The sequence below is a fragment of the Schistosoma mansoni genome, assembly GCF_000237925.1.
Source record: "Schistosoma mansoni, WGS project CABG00000000 data, supercontig 0194, strain Puerto Rico, whole genome shotgun sequence".
NCBI lineage: Eukaryota > Metazoa > Platyhelminthes > Trematoda > Strigeidida > Schistosomatidae > Schistosoma > Schistosoma mansoni.
Window position 1 is genome coordinate 104,925 of NW_017386072.1, and position 25,204 is coordinate 130,128.

Genomic DNA, 25,204 nt, shown 5'->3' on the forward strand with positions numbered 1-25,204 from the left:
ATTCGCTGCTCTCTGATTGGCGGTCTTATCACGTCATACGTTAACAAGGCATCTACTTGGCCACAAGATATAACAAATATTATTTTTTTAAAAACCCCCTATATTTATATATTGAGAATACGTTTCGATTTTCTCCGGAAAACTATAATCAGCTCCTTATGAATTTAAATAAATCTTAGTTCATAGGGCACTCAAAAGATCAAATTTGTCTGCATAAAACTCACATTGTCAAATACTTTTTCATACAATCAGAATAAATAATCTCATAATGACATATGTATTGTCGGGTGTACAATTGAGTGTATCATTTAGACGTTTGACTGATATTTACTTCATTAGTTTGTAAGTGGTTAGAGGTTGAAAATCATCGTGCTGGTAGAGCATTTGACTAATGGTATTCAAATAAAATTCTAAAAGGAGTTTTGATAGATAATTATTTGCTGCAGAATAGTAAGTAAGCAATCATAAGGAGATGAGAATACCATTCTCATCATTACTCCAAATAATGTCCAGTATGATTGGCATATTTTGATCACGGTTACTCAGGATAAAGCATCAGGGGTTCTACTAAGACACTAACTGTATATTAGTACCATTCATTGAGATATTGAACCACCATTGAAAGCCTGTAAACACTGAAAGGACATTTCGTACCAGTATGTTACTCCTCAGGAGTGTAGTGAATAACCTGCACGCAGGGATCGAACCCAGGACCTTCGGTCGCCCGCATGAAAGCTCAACCTCCAAATCACTGAAGAGCCACCCAAAGGTACTAATGTCTAGCTTTATTAGACTTCATTGGAACAACATCCTGAATAGTGTAGGAGTAAAATCTTAATGACACTTGGTTGCACCATCAATTCCCCTAAGATTGTAGATAAGACTTGCTGACAAGTACCCACTAACACTAAAATTAAGTTCAATACTCATTTCTGATTGGTCTTAATCATCAAACATGGGACCAAAGTGAGTGACTTACGTTAGATTTATAGGTCTAGGCAACAATGATTAGTCGATTTATGAGGTTATGACTCCTCATTGGCTGAGGTGGCTGGGGCATCGACTACCTTAATGGGGAATGCTAGTTGGTACAGATGTAGGTTGTAAGAAGGCTGAGGGCAATCAAAAAACAACGTGGCATCAGTTTGTGAAGCCATTGACTATTAGTCTGAATCATATTGATAAATCCAGACTACCTGGTTAGAGTCAAGGTGATTACCGCGACCAATCGTTGGAGACGTTATGTTAAATGACTTAGGACTGTTCACAGTGGCGCAGATTTGTTCACTCTTTATCTTCTAGATCGTGAATGTCAGTATTCATTCATATATATTTTTTGTCTTTTCCAGCCATACTTCAACATTTGGTCTACCTCATCATCATTGCTACTACAGTGTTTTGCTGCTTTCGCTACTCATTTTGTCGCCCCGATATGGTACGGCAACTTGAATCAACCCACTTTTGTTCTATTCTCAGTGTTGACTATGACTTATTGAATTACTTCATCAAATAATTCTTTCATATACAAGAATTGCTGAAATATGAATATTAATGAGAATAAAAACAATAGGCTGCACTGACACATGGTTACTGAATTATGCGTCTCGTCAGTTAAAATTGAAATGTAATTATTAGTAGGCATTTCACCAACCAAAACCATAATTGTAGTGTGCAATATTCATAAAACTATTCTGCACAAATCATCAGGCATAATTATGATCTAGTGATATTATCTATTGAAATTTGAACTGAACACAAATTACCCAAGACCGTAAATCCCGAGTTCCACTTCCGCGTGAGGGGTCGCGGATGCGCACTTCTGAGTCTCATATTAGGACGAAATGGCTTTCTAGTGCTTCCAGGTTTTCAATAGTGGTCTGACATAGATTAGTTCATGCTTTCAGTGAATGTCCACAACCATAAACTTTTAAACATTTTTAAATTGGGATTCCTTCTCTACGTTAAATTACTCGAAGAAAAAAGATTTTATGCTTTGTCTATTTCCCTATACGTCTATGTGTTTATGAAACTGATGCTAATCAATCAAACAACTACACCTGATTTACTCCCTTTTACAATGGGATTGATCGTCATCGTCAAAAATTGAACTTTGAGTGAAATAAATAAAATTTGATTATCACATGTGCATTATTTGTACAGGCTTAAACTATACAAATAGGCAGGATAAAAAGCATAATTAAAACTCATGTGATTAAACTAGTGATACTACTTAAAATGAAAAATTAAACGGTATAACATATTATAAGCAGAGATGGATGATGACTAACAGTGGAATTCAGGACGCGCGTTTTGTCCAATTTGAGACTCGTCCTAGATTCTACTTCTACCCACCATCTACCTCTGTTTATAATGCTTATGACTGAAGGCAATATTTGAGGCAATCCGAACAGGATGCACATATGCCAATAGGACATTGATCAATTGCAGTTCTAAACACCAATGGAACGATTCAAACAATCAATACAAGTGGGGTATAACATATTATTTACCATCAATCATATGACAATTACAGTTTGTAGCTGAATACAGAAAACTGTATACTATTGATAGAAAAATGGAAACTAGTAGTGTTTGATTTTACCCCTGGTACTTTTATATATCTCTTGGATTGATCAACAAAAATTGAAATAAATAAGGTTATTGTAATGATATGGTGTAAACTAATTATTAGTGACTTGCTTGAATAAGTCTTTTACCTTAGCACTGTTTCAGACAGTACCATAAATTATAGCAGACGATGAATGAACATATCTAGAACACTTTTCAAATATTATTGAAGTCAGGATTTGGTAATTACAAAGCCGAGTTTCAGTTGTTAAGTTTTGAACTCGGGCTTCATTTCATATACTTTAGTCTATACAATTAGTCAATTTCACTAGTTCTCACACAATTAGTGTGTAAATGAACCAAATTATACCAGCCTATACTTGAATAGTGAGTTGAGCTTCCAACTACACTTATTAATGTATATAATATTAGGTAGTCAGTTAGACATACATAACAAAGAACCTAACACACATGTAAAGTTATCAAGATAGATCTCAGAGTAGTAGAATTAATAACAGTATAAGTAGTCGTAGGAAAGATTAAGTATAGAAAGAGGGTATTAGGAGATTTCGGCACCCAGATTTTAAAGGAAAATAAAGAGTGAATGCACCTGTGACATTGGAAACAATTCCGAGTTATTTTACCCAAAGCCTCAAAAAATTGATTATAATAATTCCGTGGACCCTAACCAAATAGTCTACATCTATTTACATATCTCAGTTCAATTATCAACAACTTCATAGACTGATGTTAAGCCTTATTTTGGCTACCCCTAGCTTTTTTCAGTTAACTTCTACATTAAATAACATCGCCTGTCAATGTAGGCGGTGGCTAGACATACGTAACATATATTTCGACTACCTCAGATGATAAGAATCTACTACCCATATTCACCCAATACTTTATGCTTGAACTCAACAATGGATATATATATATATAACACTGTTGTAGAATTCTACACAGTTACAAAACATCTTTTTTGATAGTCATACTTTCATCCAATCTTAATTGATGATCGAAATTAACTTCCGGATTACAAGAAAAACAAAACAAACTTTTGATGTAAAGATAAATAATAAATTACTATTTTCTTATTCTTACTTGAAGTAAGTTGATCATTTTTTGAATTTGCCTTCAATTTACAATTAACCATATTCAGTGAATGATTCTTATTATGACCGTCATTCCATGAATCAACTGCTGATGTATTATTATTATTATTACGGATCAGATCAACTTTATTACTAAAATGTCGAATAATTTTTGGTTTAATTAATTTTGATGAAGAATTATTCACTTTATTAATTGATCGATTATTGGAATTCGATAATTTATTATTAGTAGTAGTATTAGTTGAAATTGATTTGATAAAATATTGATTATTGATATTAGATTGTTGTTTATAAAAAAATTTTTGTTTATATTGATCATGAATTTGATTGGATAAAATTGTTGTTTTAAATTTTGAATGATTTTTTATTTGAAATTTATTTTCATTTTGAATGAATTGATTTTTAGCGGGGAATTTAATTTGTTTATTTGGAATAATGGAATTATTTAATTTTCTAAAATAATTATACATAAAAGAAAATAGACAATAAACAATATACAATCCATCTGTTAAAACTTTTTAATAATATGTTTATCCTAATATAAAATTTATTATGGAACATGAACAGAATGACATGTTCTACTTTCTTGATATTTTATATAGTTGAGATCATGAGTCAATTGAAGCTAGACCACCATGAAAAACCTGGAAGCACTGGACGGCCGTTTCGTCCTATAGTGGCACTCCTCAGTGGCAGTGCGCATCCACGATCCCGCCCCGCGAGATTCAAACCCAGGACCTACCAGTCTCGCGCCAGAGCACTTAACCGATAGACCACTGAGCCGGCATCCAACAGTGGCTTAAGTCAATAAGAAGCCAGTGTCTATAAATCTCAACTTCATTGGTGATGACGTCACAAACACAATTAACAGGAGACTTAACACTGCATTAGTCAGAAGTTAACCGGCAGTCAAAGTATAGATTCTGGATAAAACATGTTCAATAACCTAATCAAATGTCGAAAAGCACCCCTTTCATGTTACAGCCAACTGTATTTATAAATTTACATGTACCTGCCAAAGCAGCTACATTGGTTGAACAGAAAGGAGGGCATATCTTAGATTTCTTGAACATGTTTCAAAAAGCCTCAGAACAAGAGAAAGAACGACTCTAAACAGTGCAATTACTAAACATCTCCTCATACAAGACACCAAGTCAAAGTGATTAGTAAGCAGCCAAACTCCAGTACTATAAAGTTTGCTGAAGCCGTTTCTATCAGGCGTCAAAAACCTGACTTATGTGTTCAAAAGATGGTTATTAATATTTCCTTGCCTTGGTGACAAATATTCTTTCGTTGCATCTTAAATTTTTTAAACTCTTTCTTGCATTTATTACATCAGTGAGTTTTATTTCAACTATCTTCCAGATTAATAATCTTATTTTATTTACTGAGCTCTACTCATTTTATTCTTATCAGCGTTTACTCATTATGTAATCACCTGTTTCTGGCCGTTTGAACTGTTGTTACAATCAATGTTGTAGAATTTTCTTCTACATAAGGTACATATACACTATTGCTATACTATACTAATGTGTCTTCAATATAACTTCCAACTAAACGCTTTGATGTAAGTAATTTAAATTCATTATGTAATTATGATTTTAAATATCACAGGTTGTAAGCAGCTGACAAGAACCGACGAAATAAGATGAATTCATGCTACTCTGTTAGAATCTTTGTTCTTGATCTTTTTAAAATGATAAAGGGAACAATGTGTAATACTGCCAATATAACAGATAGATGGGCGCTGCTGAGGAGTCCCATACTGGGACGAAACAGTCGTCAAGTAATTCTAGGTCCTTAGTGGTAGTCTAGCTTAGATTGACTCTTGAATTCAACTCTGAACATAGAAAAATCTCTTCAAATCTTTGTACTGATATGACAGATACACTAAAAATTTACATGTACATATATATTTTCAAGGCTTATTTCATTTGGGTGCAGTAACCTTCAGAGAAGTCGTTTTGTTATGAGTATTGTAAAATTTATCATCTCTTCACGTTAAATCTCACCATTATTTGAGCTATAACAATATGAACTGAGAGGAGGTGAAGAATTATTGAAGAAATGACGACACTGAACAACTGATTTTAGTTTGACTCGCAATTCGTTGTCAATTCTCACATACGGCATCATACGGAATAGTAACTAAAAAGTTTCAGATCTTGTAACAATTACTATAATATTTAGTTACTAAGTTTATATTATGTTATATCATATTTAAAACAAACAAACAAACAGATGCTTAAGTAAATTCACAACAAAAATCACTTGAACCCTATTTTCTCAAAATACTAATGACTTCAGTAATGTTGAAGCCTTTTACAGATCTTCAATCACTTAAAAAAAGTCATGTATTAACCAAATACAAAAAATGGAACACATGAAGGAAGAACCAATACTTTTCTTGATTGACTCACTTTTCTTTGCCATTAACGTTGTTATTGATCCGTTTATTTTCAGGTAAAGAATTGACTTGATTAGGTTGTAACTGTCGAAGGATACTAAAGAACAGGAAGAAACGAGAAAAGTAATAATTCAACACTTTGTACCGTTAATTATAATCAATATTACAAAGTTTTGTGAATTACTGTCGAATTCAGAGTTTCGCATTACGAACTGAATTTGGTCAGACAGCCATTTGAAAATCAGGGACAACTATTTCATTTTAATATAAAACTGAATTGTCAGATGTAAGCATCCATGACCGTACCAGGTATTGAACTTAGAATTCTTAGGCCTTTCAGTAAACGCTTAACTTTCACGCCGCTAAATTGGCATCCAATGGTTTGCATTATGAAATTCAGTTAATTTGTGATATCGTACAACTAACATTCATTTTCATTGGAGATATTTGTCTCATGGGTGATATGGTTGAACGCCACTGAACATAACTTCTTGATACACAACTTTAGGACTTAATACTTTAAGTTAGTCATTACTAAGTATAATAATTATGAGGCTAATCAGAGTAGGAAACAATATTGTGCACTTGTAAAAATATCACTGATCAATTAATATATTCAATAAATCGAACAGTTAGATTTACAACTTCTAATAGTAATAAGAGAAAAGTAATAATTATTTTGAAACAAAAAAGTACTTTAATAATTTTCATAGGGTACACTTTACGGATCAAGAAATACTTATAAACAATGGAGGTGGAGTTGGAAATGGTCGAAAGGGAATCATGGACCTATGTTTCGGGTTGGTTGGGACTTGTCGACAAGATATATATGAAATCTCAAGAGAATCTAGGGGTTTCCTGCCGACAATCTTTAACCAATTAAAATCAAAATATAGTGCAAGCGATGTCGATTCGTTGGTAGATACTTTCCAACTTGATAGATAGAATTCAACCTAAAGTAAGGACTATACAAACAAGGATGTGAAACTAACAGAACATTCAATTATATATAAGCATTGAAACATACTTGTTTAGTTAATTATGAGAGAAACGCCAAAATTGATTATTAAGTACTTAAAATAACCAAATATATACCTATTCCCTAGATGATAGCGAAATACAAAGTACATATTCTAAGGATGTTATCTATTCTTAGCAAATCTTTATTTCCTAAGGCGAAGGTAGCGTAGAATCACTTTAACTCTATTAGTTAACAGATAAGGAGATTGATCCCCATTTAGAAATTATTAGAGACAAGGGTATATTTGTTATTTTAAATGAAGAACCTTCTTACTAAAATGTTTATATTTACTAAAACGATCATGATTAAACATTTCTGAGAAAAACTTAAAGAACGGAGCAATGGTTAAAATAATTGATTTTCAAGCATTTAAATTTGTAAGCTCAAAAACCTATTCTACCTTCTTCGGTACGGGGAGTTGGGTAGTTAATCACTTTTAACAAAATGGAATTTGGTGTATATGTGCATCGACACAGCAAGGTAAACCTATCAAGACAAATGCCAGAGTAGTAGTATCTTTTGTGCTGGTAGCAGAAAAGATCAAGAATAAACAATATGATTCAATAAGAAAGGATAAATATGAGAAATAAAAAGTATAACATCGTTTCCAAATCCAAGATCTGAAGGGAGACAATAAGTGAATACATCTTAGCGATTATAACCAATTTTAAGTCCTCCCACCCAATGTCTACAACCACTGGTTATGACAATTAAGGAGAAAACCCCAGCCAGCTGGTGGTGGTCTACACCTACCAACACAACTCAGTCTAACAGCTAATGACTACAATGTATGAAGTCAATAACTAACCAGAACAGCTAGCTCTTTTTGTTATATCCGGACGAGAATAAATGTATTGTAACCGCTAGTAATTATTTACGGACTAATATTATACGAATATTCTTATTGTATGACCATTAAGAACTATATTATATGTATATTCACATTCCTCTTATTAGAAGTTTTTATTTGACTTATTTATCACTGTTATATGATTTACTATTGTCAAGTTATTCTCAATCTATTAGTCACAGTCTTCCACAATCACAGAAACGTTTCGGCTTGATTCTGTACAAATATTATTTTCTATTTTATGGTATGATGTGGTCTGTTTGGTTTGTATATAAACTATATATATTAGGAATATATGATTCATATCGCGGAGACTGCAATTGATGTTCTGAGCTTAACAGGGAAGGTTAAGAGGAAAAAAAGACCAGTCAGAACTCTAAGCTACCCGTACTAGTGTATACGTCATATTAGTTTGGTCGTGTATAAGTGTGGTGTTTATATGGCCCAATGATTCTTTTGTACTTGATGACTGCTTAATTTCAAATTCTAAATACAATACATTCCTTTGTGCTCATGTAGTACTTCCTGATTAAATTGTGTTATTTCTAGGATTTCCAGTTTATACTACAATTCAAATATTCCTAATTATCACAATAAATCTGGAACTCAAAATAATTGTCAACCAACACGAAGATCAGAGTTTTCAATACAAATGTCAAGACAGTTCTACTGTATGGAGCGGAAACATGGAGAACTACGAAAGTCATCATTCAGAAGATACAGGTGTTTATTAACAGTTGTCTACGCAAGATACTTCGGATCCGTTGGCCAGACACTATCAGCAACAAGCTATTGTGGGAGAGAACAAACCAGATTCCATCCAGTGACGGAAGAAATCAGGAAGAAGCACTGAAAGTGGATAGGACACACATTGAGGAAATCACCCAACTGCGTCAAGGTGGAATCCTGAATGTCAAAGGAGAAGAGGAGGACCAAAGAACACATTACGCCGAGAAATGGAGACAGACATTAGAAGAATGAACAAGAATTGGATAGAACTGGAAAGGAAGGCCCAGGACAGAGTGGGTTGGAGAATGATGGTCAGCGGCCTATGCTCCATTGGGAGTAACAGGCGTAAGTAAGTAATTAAGTAGGTAAGTAAGTAATTAATTAAGTAGGTAGGTAAGTAAGTAATTAAGTAAGTAAGCAAGTAAGTAATTAGGTAGGTAGGTAAGTAAGTGAGGAGGTAGGTAAGTAAGTAAGTAATCACAATAAGTCAATGTATCTAAATTGCCAATCGCATTACTTGATGATAATCAATATAAACTTAAGAATATAACTTCACTTGGTATTGTTTGTTTGAATCTTCCCATCGATGTTTTAGGACTGCAACTGGTCAGTCTCTAATTGGCATATGTGCATACTGTGCGTATTTCCTCGATATAGCCTTAATTCACAAGCATTGTAAGCAAAGATGGATAGTGGCTAGCAGTGGAATCCAGGACGCGCGTTCTGCCCTATTTAGGACTCGTCAGCTGGATGTACATGCATCTCAAAGTTGATGTTCACTCTGGGACTCGAGTCCAGTACCTTTCGCCTTAAATGCCATCGTGTTATCCACTCCGCTACTGAGTCCTGATAGCCACTTGCTTGTGCAATAGAGTGAAATTTTTAAATTCAATTAGTATTGTTCGTTTGAGTCTTCCCTCTGAGATCCAGCCACATCCGGCTGACGAGTTACGAATAGGACGAAACGCGCCTTGTCCTATATCCTACTGCTAGCCACTATCCATCTTTGCTTAAGAATATAACATTTTTCGTGTATAAAAAATTATAATCAATAAGTTAGACATTAACACCGTTGGATGCCGCCTAGCTTAGTGGTCTATCGATCAAGTGCCCTGATGCGAGACTGGTAGGTCCTGTGTTCAAATCTCGCGAGGCGGGGTCGTGGATGTGCACTGCCACTGAGGAGTGCCACAATAGAACGGAACGTCCGTCCAGTGCTTCCAGGTTTTCTACGGTGGTCTAGCTTCAATTGATTCATGATTTCAAGTATATATAAAAATAAATTTATAATAAATAATAAAATTGATTACAAATAACATACTGTAATGAATTGTTTGATATTGGATTCATTAATTTTGTAATTGAACAATTATTGATTTTAGTAATTACATTAGATGATATAGATATTAATGAAATTTGTTGTTTTATTGACCATATAAAAAATATTTCATGAATTTCATTAAGTATATTATAAAGTTTTATTAATAAATTTAATTCAAAAAATAATTTTTTATTACATAATTGTTTATTTAATTTATTCATTGATATTAATTGATTTTCTAATTTGATTGATAAAATTAATTTAGCAATATCCTATAATAAATAATTATAATAATAAAATTAATTAATTGATTTAATGAATTTAATGATTAATAATTAAATAAATCAATAAACCAATAAATCATTTGACAATTAAATAGTGAAATCAATAAATAAAAATATCATAGTGAACAATGAGATTTTAAATAGATGTTATAAACAATAAGATATTGGTTAGAACTCTAGAGTTTCTTGTTATAACAGTCCTTTTACTTCTTACACGTATGTGGAACGTTAATTTACCTTAGACGAATATCTACACTAGTGTCTATTCTACAGGACTTCAACACAACTCAGATCAAGAACACAAGATTAGCTTGACTATAACGTCAATATATTTCCACACCAAAATCCGACACAAAGAACAGTCAATCAATAACAGTCCATCAATAAGTGTCAATACATAATAAGGATAGGGGAATATATATAACACATAACACCTGTCATCCTATCTAATGTCTGACTCATCAAGACAACCAATCATTGTCATTCTCGCCCACACATCAATAGGGGAAAAACAAATTTTCTTTTTTGATTAATGTAAAATTTGAAAAATTCCCATATTGTGATTTGGAGTAAAATATATAAGCGGACAATATTATTTACGTTTAGATCCTTATCAGGTTTTATATTAATGTATAGCAATATTTATATGGCCCCCAAATGCCCTGGTACGGCAGAGAGTGGGGAGGGCCCGCCCTCTCTCTCTCTCTTGAAATGCTTTCACACGGTCACGCGTATACAGCCTCTGTCAGGTAAGTCTTACTCACTACCTACCTTCTCGTGGCACCACTGTTGTTTACGAAATTGAGAGGACGAAAAGTGAATGTCGGGCGCTTTGACCGGGTTGGTAGACACACAGTATCCACCTAGGGGAGTTGGAAAACCCTGATTACGAACCAATGATGCACATGGGCTCCAGTATCCTGAGGGTACAAATGCCGTATGAATCAATTGTTGGTCACCGGCCACCATGGGACTGCATCTCCTCACGATGCCCATTGCCTTGTGGATCAGACCTTTAGGTCAAAGACTCGGGGTGTGGTCCCCTAAGAAAACCACCTGGTTCGGTCTGGGCATCTGGGAAGTATCACAGCCCTCATCACACAAATCAAATGAGATTTGTGTGGCGCGTATATATCTGGTGCCCCCTTGTACCAATATTCATGTGTTCAAACAAAAATAAAAAGTTTATGAGCCAATGACAACGGTGTAATAGACTACATAACTAAACATAACAAGTACAAAGTACAAATTGGTAGTGTGATGACAGGTGTACTAGTTGTGAATTACACAGCGCTATCACTTTAAAAAAAAAGAAAATCATACATTAAATACATAATTTATACATCTTCTTCCAGTTGTCCTTAACATATTTCATGATTCTTCCAATTCAGTCCTTATTCTAATTGCTCTCTGTTTCCTGTTTTTGTTCTGCTCAATTCAATCTTATGCTAATAGGAATTCCATTTTCGGATGCTGATACATACCTACTTATATCTATCGACATAAGTAACATATACCATAATACTACTATTTGATAACTGTTACGTAATGTTTAAATTTCTAAAAACACCACTGAATTATATCTTTATTGTATGTTGAAATTAAAATTGGAAATAATCCCACAGATGGAAATCTAAATAATGCTAACATTTGGTTCGAAGAATTGCTACACACTTTTTCAAGGAAAGAAAATTCATCAAAATCTAATACGTTTTGATTTTGATTAATAATATGGTAACTTGATCATGTTTTATACATAACATCTCAGCAATTTTCAGATTTATCACCAGTAGAATTGAGTGAAGTGAAGTAGAGTAGATAAGTGCTTAGTTGATAAGATATTGTCATGAAATGAAGAATAATCAAATTGAGTTCATGTTTTTTGATGGTATTGTTCAACTCAATGGTTTGAGACAGTATCAGATATATCTCGAAATAGAAGTCAACAGCATAATCCAACTGAAGGAAATTTATTTTGATAGTATTTTCCCAATGTAAATTGTACCATTTTCTGTGAGTTTTTCTCTTTCATTTTTTTCATAGTATTGTCCCTTGAATTTATATGACAAAGTCCTAGTTGTATTATTTATATTAAATGAACATGTAAACTTTTACAAAGTACGGACAATAATCACACAAAGTCTCAAACAAACAGCCGTTAGTAAAATTGTTATGACTTTATAAAAGAAGGACGTTGCCAATTCGTTATGATTTCATGTCCGGCTTTTATCATGTGAATTATTCACCAATCGAAATACGACTTTTCTAATTTTAACACTGTGCCAAATCAATGACGTTCAACTGGTATGAGCAGTCTAGCATCCTTATTGGTCCCTTGTCCGCCTAGCCCTTCTAATTGAGTCCAGGACACCAATGTAAGCTTCTGCTATGTGAATCTATGAGAATCATTTATTTCAAGCATACTCGTTTTATATACCAGACAGAAAGACCGCATCACACCATAAAATAGAAAATAATATTTGTACAAGATCAAACCAAATGTGGCTGTGAACGTGGGATATAGTAATCAATAAACTGAATATAATTTAGGGACAGTAATTCGTATGTTAATAATCCATAGATCAAAATGAAGCTTATAGTAAGATGAATATAGACATGCATAATCTAACTACTCAATAGTTAAACAATAAGAATATATATATATATATATATATATATATATATATATATATATATATAGAATAATAGTCCATTAATAGATCCTGGAAGTTACCTGTACTTACGTATTCACTAGGATATAACAAAAATACCTGTTTCTAACCAGCTTGAATTCAAAGGGGAAGAGATATCAGGTAGAATTGATAAAAAGATTAAAAAAGCTTTAAAAAGATGCTTCCGTGCAACCCAACTATCTTTAATGCATAACCCGAGGTGTTCCTTTAACTGATCAAAAGTAGACCAATACTTTTCTTAGATCACCCTCAAATATATTTCTATGAATTTATATGTACTTGCGACAGAAAATACACAGTAAGAATTGTAAGAAGGGCATCTACAAGGTTTTCCGAACATATTCCCCAAAAGTTGTGTTTAAAAGGAAAGAGAGTATACATAAGTGAAATTACTAGACATTTAATGGATAGCAGAGACAAATTAGAGACTACACAGGTGTTTAAAATAATAGACAGGCAACGAACATCACTTCAACCCTACTTACAAAGGCCACTGTCATTAGCTTTTAACCTAACCTTTATGTCCAGAAAGTGTGGTACACCTTCCACTGCCATGATAGGTTAGCTATATTATTTCGACATTTGTCAGTTATATTACCGCTTTATTGTAGTTCAAAAATTAAAATATGGAAAATCCCACTGACATTCACTCAAGACTTTAATGTTATGTCAAATAGGTTCCTTGTTTATTACTTATTCGGTAACAGCTTGTTTCCATTCATCATATATTTGATAAACAAATTACAATTTCTCCATCATTTTCTATGATTTCATCTCCAATACATGAAATACTAATCGATCTTAACTGTTATGTTAAATATATTGTTTCGCTTTCTTGTTTCTTATGTCATTTCGAAATAAACTTTATGGATTATAGTATGTAAAGGAAAAATGTTTTCTAATAATAATATTACTAATGCAACTTCCCATTGATGTTTAGAACTGCAATTGATCAGTCTCCTATTGGCATATGTGCATCCTGTGCAGATTGACTCGATATTGCCTTCAGTCACAAGCATTATAAGCAGAGATGGATAGTGGTTAGCGGTGGAATCCAAAAAGCGCGTTTCGTCCAATTTGAGACTCGTCCTAGATTCTACTCCTACCCATCATCTATCACTGCTTACAATGCTTGTAATTTAAAGCAATATAGAGGCGATCCGTACAGGATGCACATATGACAATAAGCAACTGATCAATTGAAGTCCTAAACATCAATGAGAAGATACAAACACACAAAACAAAATGAATTTAAAATTGCTAGTATAAATTTGGGTCGTTTGCAGCTGATGAGAAGCCTTGAAATATAATAAATTTATGTCATTCTGCAACTCTTGTCTTTATGTAAAATTGTAGGATTTGTATCACTTATCGATATTGGATATGAAAGGGGAAAAAAACTATGGTTAAACAATGATAAATTTGATTTTAATTTGTATTTGTTTGCTAATTACATATACACATCAAATCATTCTATGTAACGTGTTAGCGGGAAATAAACCGGCTTCTAGATGCTTCTCCAATAATCTGCCAGAGCTGATTGGTTTAGAATTAGCCAATCAGCGTGCGCCGTCACGATCATGCACATAACATACCTTAACCCAGTTTATTTCTCGCTTGCATAACGTGCAAAATGAGCAAACATGTACAGAATAGTCAACTTAATACACGGAGATAGGATAACTCACATGTAAGATCACACAGGTGATGTATGTCAAAAGAATGAACATTTACGGTGAGATTCGATTGGTGAAACTATTGAATTATAATAATAACTAACAAGTATCTAATGATTAGAGGATGAGTGACCTTTTATTTGCAAATACACAGACACACACAAACTCTTATTGTTAATATTCACATTATATAGTCTAGTATTATAACCTTTCGATTACATCATCACGTTTATTCAATGTTCATAAATATCTTCACGGAACTAACACTTAAAAAAACGCTCTTTATGGATATGTATACGATGGAGAATGATTGTGGGCGGCCTATTCTCCTCAATGAGGAGTAACAGGCGTAAGTAAGTAAGTAAGCAATACGATTTGCACAACATGATAAGGAAAAAAAATTGTTGAAAAAGGAGATCGTTTCGTTGAATGTCATGTTTTTTAATCAGGTTAAAATCAGATAATAAATGAAAAATTGCATAGTATGAAATTATTTTCTTTACACTTACTTTTACAGAACGTATTAAATCATGAACTTTGGGTGTAGCTAATAGTTGTCTAATAAGTCGACCACGAAATACAGCGGAAAGAATTGTGAAACCATGAATAATACAAGGATTTTTACACTAGAAATAAAAATATACATACATTTTGATTAGAAAGTATATACAACAAAATGAGTAGTAGGGTGATAATATTTTGTAAAATTTGATATTATTTTACATTCGAAAATGTCTATTGAATTTAGAACACTGATTGTTAGGTATGAACTGATAGTTTAAGTAGACCTACCTAATAGCCAATTAGATTAACTATAGCGGCCTGTCTGTTTATTCGTTTTTTGACATACAAATTCAGTGCCAACTATAATCCACTAAATGGAAAACTTTGAATATGCCTTTTTTCAAGTATATAAGACTCCTTAGACTGGGGAGAAAGTACTATTGTGAAGTGGAAACACAGTGACATGAATGCAAAGATACGTGAGGGGCTAGGTTTTTCTGATATGAATTGTGTTGACATTGTTTTTTGTTTGTTTTAGGTTAAATCTTAGGTAAATCATACTATCAGTAATGGACGCGGAATATTATGTACTTTTGTAGCGTATAGATAACTAATTAAACTTGGATCAGACCGTTGTGTTGCTATCTATAATTGTCGACTCATTAACGAATTAAAATACAAACTGAAAGGAAGCTCTTTGGAGTAACTTTGAAAACTATTTACGAAATTACAAACGGGTCTGAGGAAATTATTTATTTATTTAAACACATAAATATTGGTACAAAGGAGCACCAGATATATATGCGCCGCACAAATCTCATTTCATTTGTGTGTGGGCTGTGATACTGCTCAGGTGCCCAAACCGAAGCACGTGGTTTTATTTGGAGGCCACACCCGGAGCCTTTGACCTAAAGATCTGATCCACAAGGCAGTGGAGCATCGTAAGGAGATGCAGTCCCATGACAGCCGGTGACCAACAATTGATTCATACGCCTTTTGTTCCCTCAGGATACTGGAGCCTATGTGCATCATTGGTTTGAAAGTCGGGGTTTTCCAACTCCCTAGGTGGACGCGCCGTACCCACCAACCCGGTCAAAGCGCCAGACATTCGCTTTTCGTCCTCTCAATTTCGTAAACGACAGTAATGCTACGAGAAGATAGTGAGTAGGATTTCCCTGGCAGAGGCTATATACGCGTGGCCATGTGAGAGCATTTCGAGAGGGAGAGCGGACTCTCCCCACTCTCGGCCGTACCAGGGCGGACTTAAAATCATATAGGCGAGTCTACGTATTGATTTTGAGATCAAAAAGATGATTATTAACCATGATCAATTCTAAGAATACATAAAAACAGTGTATGTAATTAAGTCTCGAAAATTTTCATCAGTAGATGTTTCATTTAAATTACTTGCGCACTCATTGGCTAATAAAAGCACAAAAATCGTTTTAATATTAGTTTCATTTCAGTAGTGCAGAAAAGCTCAACTATACTCTAAAACTAGAATGTACTGAAAGGAACTTGGAATAATCTATATTTTTCAAAGTCTCTACGTTGATTATAACAGCGATCTACAGAGTATCTATTTTTTTATCGTCTTTGTTGTTGTTGAGTTAATTTGATCATTATCCCAAAGCTAGTTAACAACTTATTGTACTGTTAAATATCGGTGTTACTCAATGAATGGTTGTCAGTACACTATTGTAACGCTATACTACTTACTAGTTTCAAGTAGCATGAGATGTATTACATTTACCTCAACATCTGATATGTAATGCATCGACGAGTTCATTATCACTTAGTTCACTAACTTTTAATTCCATATTTTGATCCAATATTTTTTATTCATAATTACATTACTCATTTTCTACTCGAAAGATATTATTTTGATTGATTTATTCTTGAATGGACGATTTATTGAACAGTACTTGTTATTGTTCAGTTTTGATTATTATTTTATTATTTAGACACATGAACATTGATACAATGAGGCATCAAATAAATATGCGCCACACAGATTATTTGATCCGTGCGAGCGGTGAAACAGTACCTGAGAGTCCAAACCGAAGCAGTCAGTTTTGATAGTGGTCATGTACTATTTAGTTGTTCATACTCAGTTTTGTAAAATTATTAATATTTATTGATGTGAAAAACTTATTTATCAGAAGAGGTTTTGTGGAGATTTCAGTATTTTCATACTGAAATCGGTCAAGTGCTCTGGCGCGAGACTGGTAGGTCCTGAGTTCAAATCTCGCGAGGCGGGATCGTGGATGCGCACTACTGAGGAGTCCTATAATAGGACGAAACGGTCGTCCAGTGCTTCTAGGTTTCCCATGATGGTCTAACTTCAACTGACTCATGATTTCAACTATGAAATACTTATTTCTTTTTCAATTTTCCCACAGACACATTAACTAAAACTTGGTTACCTCATGAATTCAAGGTTTATAAATTATTAGTGTTTGTTGTAATTTCTAAAGCACTACTGTACTTCTAAACAAATATCATCAGTTAGCTTCGGAATTTCTATGTTTACCTCATTTGTTCGGTCTAATTTCTTGCATAAAATCTATAAGAATGATATACAATATACAGCAAATATGTATGTATCTTTTAGTCATAACAAAGCTGTTGCAGTTTATCTCAACTCATATTGTTCCAACTTAGAAAATTAATTGAGTTACCTATATACTGTGTAACAATATAATGGCTGGAGATCGCATTACAATTTTGACATAAACAAGGTATAATTTCGAAAACGAAAGATTATTTTAGACAACCAATCAATAAGCGCAACATAATTATAAAACTAAAGTTATGTAGTGACTAAGAATGGGATTCGGGGAGGACGTTTCGTTGTATTCAAAACTTGTCAGCTGGAAGTATTTGGATACCAGTGAGAACATCAGCGTCGAGATGGAGACACATCCAGCTGACGAGTCCAGAACACAACGAAACGCCTGCCCTGTATCCAACTAATAGCCATTGTAGACACTTATAACTCAACGGAATTATCGTGACAATCCACTCAGCATACACAAACCTCAGGAGGGACCAACCAATCGCAGTCCTAAACATCAACAACGGAAAAATACAAGTCCTTGCAACTAAAATACGGACAAAACGTACCAAACGTTCAATTTTCTGTTCAGACAATGGACAGCTTTGAGGATTTCCACATGGACAAGATAATGAATAATCGTTTGGATTGGTTTCATCGGTGTTAGATTTCTAAAGAGGAAAACAATTAAAAATCCAGTAAATATTAGGGTATTAGGGATTTTAGTAAGAAAAAAAGATTAGGATGATGGAGAATATATGTAGCTGAAGATGGTGATTTGAGTGAAACTGCGTTTCCTCACTTGGGTACTGTAATATTATATTTCATGGCTTTCATAGCAAGAAAACGGTCAATAATTTATATTCCACTTATGGTAAATGTATACCAAGATGATTTCTAAATAAAGCCTCTGGAAGTGAGTGTGATAATCCCTTTGTCTTGAAATAGTGCTAAGTAGATTTTCACAAACAATTCAATCGGTTCATTAACCAATATAATTCTATCCATCTTTGAAAAAGCTGAGATCTGATTATCCAAACCGAATATCTTATGATATTTCAGTACTTAAGATCACCCTCTAAACACTGCATTCAATGGATTAATTCAAATAAGTTTCATTTGATTTTTCAAAACGTACGATAGTATTCATGCCCAGAGTACATAAATAGTGGTAGCAAATTTATTGGATCAGAGTTAATCACCGAAAGATTGAACAGTGTACACTTACTCCATTACCTAGTTAAAGAATAAGAAATAAACGAATGCACCTACTAATGTAACTGAAGCTGGAACGGTATAGTCAGGATAATAAGCCATCTTTTTTCCAATAAAAATGAAACCCACTAACACCATCACTAATAACAAAATTAATCCACAACCATTATGTATTTTAATTTTAGGGTACGGTGAAGATCTCTCTAATAATAATTAAGTGAGGAAGTGTCAATTACATTTATCGTTGAACGTAATACATATCGAAGGTAACAAATCAAATATATCGTGAATATTGAATAACTTGAGAGAGCTTACTTCAGAAACACAATAACGTAATACTGAGTCTGTTAGAGACATTGTGGGATTAGAATTTGAATTGGAATAATGTAAGGAATGATTATTACATGGAATACAAATCGCTTGACATTCAGATGATGGTAACTGTACAGATAATGATGATGGTATGCTTTGATGATAGCTAATATGATCGGTAAGACTTTCAATTGAATCGTTTAAAGAATATGATGAATTTGAAACAATACGTTGATTAGCACGTAATAATTCCCGGCGGCGAAGTTCATAAGTCACTGTACTAATAGTGGGCTAGAAACAAAAAAAAGAGAGTTAAGGGAATGTTGAAAACTATTAATCTATTAACACGAGTGGAATGATTAAATAATGTTGTGTAGAAAAAGAAATCAAGATATCAATATTAGACAGATAGATTTAATGATATTCATAAATTGTACTAAGAATATAGATATGTTGACTATTGTTCAAATTTAAACAGAAAGTTATGGAGAAACTAATAACTACAGTTACTGTAAGACGTCATAATAATTACATTGATTAGTCATCGGGTAAATTGATCAACAGCATGTTTATCTAGTCCTTAGTGCTGGATGAGGTGGGGGCGAACCCTACAAAGAATGTATCAGTTCTTTGAATGTTTTAAGCGCCCCCTGCCGATAAGTGAAAACTAGCAATAAACCTAGGTTTAGAGTTGTCTAACGACTACCTCCAGTTGCCTAGCGTCATAAAATTGTTTCATGCTTATTGATAAGTAAAACGCGTACTTACATCTTCAAGAAATCGAATTATTCTACAAAGACTCAAAAGTAATAATATTATTATTACTAATAGCTTTATTCAATATTGCATGTTAAGTAAAATATGGAATGCCCGGTACAAATGATTTCAACAAGTTCCTTTTACAAAAAAATATATGAAATTGATAACGGCATACATATATACATGATTAAAGTAAATTAACTTTCTGGAATTAAATGAAGTGTTTTTTTGATAAAACAGGAACCTATACAACTGCTAATCAGCAATATGTTCAACGATAAAAGTTTCTGAAAAGGTCAGATCTTACAACCTGTTCGATGAATAATATATTTTCTAGATAAGGTATTGTAAAACATTTTTCACCTTTGGTTGAGTGAATGAACTCCAATGTATAAGTGTCTCGTTTTACCAAAATACAAGTAGAAAGATATGAATGAAGTGGATGGTTAGTACCTGATAAGATAACACTTGCCGGGAATTCGCAAGATTATAAATGTCTATCCGCAACCTTGTTCATAGTTCAGCGAGAATATAGATAGGATGTACTGATTAATGTCATTCGATTAACAAGTAAGAAATTTATGTAGTGGGCTTTTAGCCACATAGCTTGTGTGAGGGCTTGTGATACTATTCAGTTTCCTAGACCAAAGTAGCTGAAGCAAGATCCGAAATCGCTAAAGATATGCACAATACTTAGAATATCGATAAACAAGTTGTGTAAAGTAAGAAACTTTCCATACAAGTTATACGATAATGAAGTAAGAAAAAACCTACAAGAAAAGAATATTGAGGTTGACCGTAATTTTGAGATTTATTAGAATCATCACCGGAGCATTCAGGATTCGTTGGCGATGCATTATGATCAGATAGGTCTATTATCTCAAAAATAGGAGAACTAATGCCACGTTGTGGAGTCAAACAAGTTGTTTTCTTGTCGAAATCTAACTGAGATTCATAAGCAGTAGTATCCGTGCTTACTAAATTGTCCATATTTTCCTGAACATGATCAACGATGTGATTGCATTTTGATGATTCCAAACCCAATGACTATGTAAGATTAGAAAGAGATTAAGTTGATTTGGATTAATTATTTCAGTAATTTTACTGGTAAACAGACAAGAAGTACTTTCGAGACTTACGTAACGTAACTCTATAACCTGCGAATAACTATTATTTTACTGTTTAATCTCCTCGCTCAAATTCCACCAGGTTTTTTAAGGTCAGTTCACTTTTCACTGGCTAATTCAGTAGTTGTCTGATTGGCTACACTGAACGGTTCAGTCTTTGCTTAATTGTGCCTAGGTACATGTACCGAACGGTAACACAACCTCAATTGACTCACCCAAACACCTACAAAGTCTAAACAATCGGGTCACAAGCATCTATAAAAAAAGTTAATTTCCAGAAGTATTAACTGTAGTTCCTTATTGATGGCTATCAAAGATGGTATGAAAAACGTTTTGGATATTAGCACTCACATAGTACTAGTATAAAGGCTAAAAGTTAACATTGAAAATAACACATAAACTATAATATTATATTTCTTAAATTGTTAACTGTTTGTTTACTTTCCAAACTCATTACACATGTACTAATTAGATAGGTGCATGTCCCTACACAACATATATAACAAATCAAACAATATACAAGCCTACAGATGGTTATAAAATTATGACACCCCTAACATTTGATTAAACAGTCAACAATAATGTTGTACACGTAAGCATTTTAACATCCGCTCCTCAAAATAAACGCAAATACGTAGTTTTTGTACAACCATAAAATATTGAATTCCGCACACTATAATAACAGACACTTAGAAAAATACTGAAGTAACAAGACGATTGAAATGTTTGATGGATCTGATTTTCAACGTATTGCGAAAAGGATCTAATGTAGGCACTATAAAAATGTAATATGACTATAATGTAGATTATCAAACAACATTACATCTAACTATAAAAACATTCAAATAAAAGTTATTTTAATAAACTTTAGATGGTACGAAAGTACTTCATGCTGCAAGAGTATAACAGAGAAATTTCTAAACTGACCATCAATTCTCTGCTTAATTCTTCCGTGTCTTTCGAAATTACACCAGTTAGTACTGACGAATTCGGCGACCTCCTAGTTACAGTCTAAAACAAGAAAACAATTTTAAACAACCTCAGTAACGTGTTAATTGATGAATTTTCACTAAAAAAATTTCACGTTTCATACAAATGATTCGCATAAACTTAGTGTCAGTGTAGTGACTATAGAACTGAGTTATGCTATCTAGAGTCTATAATAATCATAATAATGGTAATAATAATAGTGATAATAATAGTGATAAAACTTTCAGTTGAACATCAAATAGAAATATCACCTCCTACACGTGCACAAAATGATCAGTTTTTGATGTAGGTTTGTTCTCTGAGCTGGATGGTTTGGTTGTGCAGCAAAAATCAAACCAATAGGAGATACAACCAAAACAAAGAAATAAACAATGACAGATTTAAGGTCAATAAGAACCAATCAACATCGAGGTGCACAGGACAAGCTGTGAATTACATGAGGAGAAATTCAAACACTTCACTTCTACCCGAAGTTTGTGCTGATGATGTCGTTAAGAAGGACGATGAAAGCTCCACGACCAAACCATCCAGCTCAGAGAACGAACCTACATCAAAATCACCCACCTGAGCTACAAATCTCCACCATCTCAAAAATGATCAGTTTGCTTTGAGTAGTGATAATTAATGATGATAATAAGTATGTGTGTGGCTGATGAAAAAATATTGATAGTTTTATGACGAATTTGTTTATTTGATGCCATTACTACCTATACACTTAGCACTGAGGAAAGGCAATGTGAACTTATTCACAGAGCACTCCCATAAAACTTTCTTCTGATCACACCTCTGAACGATCCCTAACAAACTAATCAGTTTAAATCCGCTAAGTGACAATGTAAATGTATTAATAACAAACAACATAGAACTTTGCACTAAGATGTATGGACTCAAATTATCATACTTCATTTCAGTATACAAACAGAAAGTCAAGAAACAGAGAACGACGTAAAATATGTCAGTGTCAACAATGGAAAGCCAAAAGAAAGAGAAAGACCGTTGACTGATATGCATATAAGACTAAGACCATAAAGACTGAGGTGAAAAACAAATGAATCCGTCTACATTCAAAAAAAGAATGAAGACGTATCATTATCAAATGAAGCGCAGGCGTTAGATGTGACCTGAATAATATAAACGGATAACAAGCAGAGAGCAAACGTGCTTTTTAGGGGCAATAAGATGAAGCAATATTTCTGAAACAGAACTTTTGGACAGGTTTTCAATGGGAGGTGAACTCAGTAGACTTTTTTCTAGATTTTACGCGGGTGGTCGATGCATTACAGATGAGGCCAGGTGTCTAAGTCATAAATTAATAAACGATGTATTCGATCCCGGATTTCTGTGATCAAAGATATGGCAACACATCGAAAAAGGGAAAGCTACTTCTGTTAGTACGGTTTTTTGTTACGGGTGCGAAATAAGCTGTTACTTGCTCAACGGAATGAGTGAAATGACTTGGAGCAACGAATAAAAGACAGTAGATAGAGATTAACTTATGTCGAATACTGATTTGCGACTGATCAAAATGACACCAAGATGTACGATGAGATATATATCAATTTAAAAGTCCGGTCAACAGACAAATTTCAGTGTGATAATCTGGTAATAGTTTACATTATTTAATCAACAATTTAACGCATGTGTGTGAATTATAAAGTCAGAATGCCAAGAGGCTTTAATGAACACATATAACTAAAATACTAAATTATATATTGTACTTCTTTCAGACAAAAACACAGGATGAAGCGTTAATTCATTTTTTATCCACCACAAAACAGAAATCCCTGTGATAAACAGGTAATTACTAGCCCTTATATTATTTTTCTGAACTTCTAATAAACTATTAGAAGTTTCACATAAATTTGGTATACATTTCGGTGAGACTATAATTTATAAACGATCTCTGAAAAACGCTAAAGTTACCTGGTCTTAATTTCTTATATTTTTTCTACTTGCATCTCAAGATTATTTCACACATTAATTTCAGACCCTACTGAAACAGATGAAGACTAGTAACCTCCTTTATTTTCACAGTGAAAGGGAGAATCTAAATGTATTACCATGTACTAAGTCGTAAAACTAACATATTGTTAAGATGATATGATATAACCAGAACTATTTCCTACATGAAAAATCTAGGATCATCAACAAACCCAGAATAATCAGTATACGTAATATAAGGCTCTGGAGAGAGTTATATTATTGAGAAAAATTTGAGACCTAGCCAAATAAAATATCAACATGTTTATAGACTTCAAACTAAGAATACCTCAAGCTGTCGATGTTCACCACCATGATTGCTTTCTGACCCACGATAAACACTTATATCATCCTGGTCAGAAGCTAATTCAAGGTTTTCTCGATCAGTTATCTTCAAAAGTAAAATGAAAACCGGTCGACTTACAATTTCTGGCAATCTTCCATTCTTATGAACAAAATCAAGTACTTCATTGTTTACTCTTTCTAGTTCCGTTACTTTATTATGTAACAATTTTAGTTCCTCATTCTGTGTATCCAAAGCATTGCTAAAAAACTGGAACATATAGACAGTTATCAGTAGTACACAGCGATTGTAATCGGCGCCAAACAATCAGCTCGTCGGATCTCCTGGTCTATAATACTTTCAGTAAACTCGTATCGAGGTCATACCTAGGAATTCATATTACAGTGATAAAATAGTGAACTGGTGCATAAGCTATTTAACCGAATATGAGTTCAAGATAATTTTGCATTTGATTCATGATGAATAGGTAGAAAGACGGTTAGTTTTCGTCAAGCAGATACTTTCAAATGGTTCAAATGATTGTGGACGGAATAGAAGAAGCTTTCGCTTAACGGTCTTCCGTGTCTAGTAGCAGGGGATCACCAATACCTCCAAGAAGGAACCTAGGTATATTAACTATAGTAGGAAAAAAATGGTAAATCATAATAAGATGTTATCCTTAGTCCTTAAGAATAGGTCGTTTCCTCTTAAAGAACTCCTGGGAAGTCGCTTGGACTAGCTCAGCCGGCAGCGAATTCCAGCATTTGACAACTCTTAAGGAGTAGAAGTTGGGTCTACAGTCCGTTCTGATATGCT

General features: G+C 33.5%; 1 protein-coding gene across 1 annotated transcript in view; it reads right to left on the reverse strand.

Annotated features, from left to right (window-relative positions):
- Positions 1–24,667, reverse strand: part of Smp_145820 (Rac guanyl-nucleotide exchange factor, putative) — a gene marked incomplete at both ends in the record, with an annotated part of 26,776 nt that extends 2,109 nt beyond the window's left edge. Inside the window, 9 exons of the mRNA XM_018793954.1 lie at positions 3,670–3,812; positions 6,101–6,171; positions 15,171–15,287; positions 18,292–18,393; positions 19,253–19,540; positions 20,783–21,055; positions 22,063–22,146; positions 24,395–24,496; positions 24,530–24,667. Coding sequence (XP_018647101.1) covers positions 3,670–3,812; positions 6,101–6,171; positions 15,171–15,287; positions 18,292–18,393; positions 19,253–19,540; positions 20,783–21,055; positions 22,063–22,146; positions 24,395–24,496; positions 24,530–24,667 — 1,318 coding nt within the window. The remainder of the gene's footprint in view (positions 1–3,669; positions 3,813–6,100; positions 6,172–15,170; positions 15,288–18,291; positions 18,394–19,252; positions 19,541–20,782; positions 21,056–22,062; positions 22,147–24,394; positions 24,497–24,529) is intronic.
- Positions 24,668–25,204: the final 537 nt, after the last annotated feature.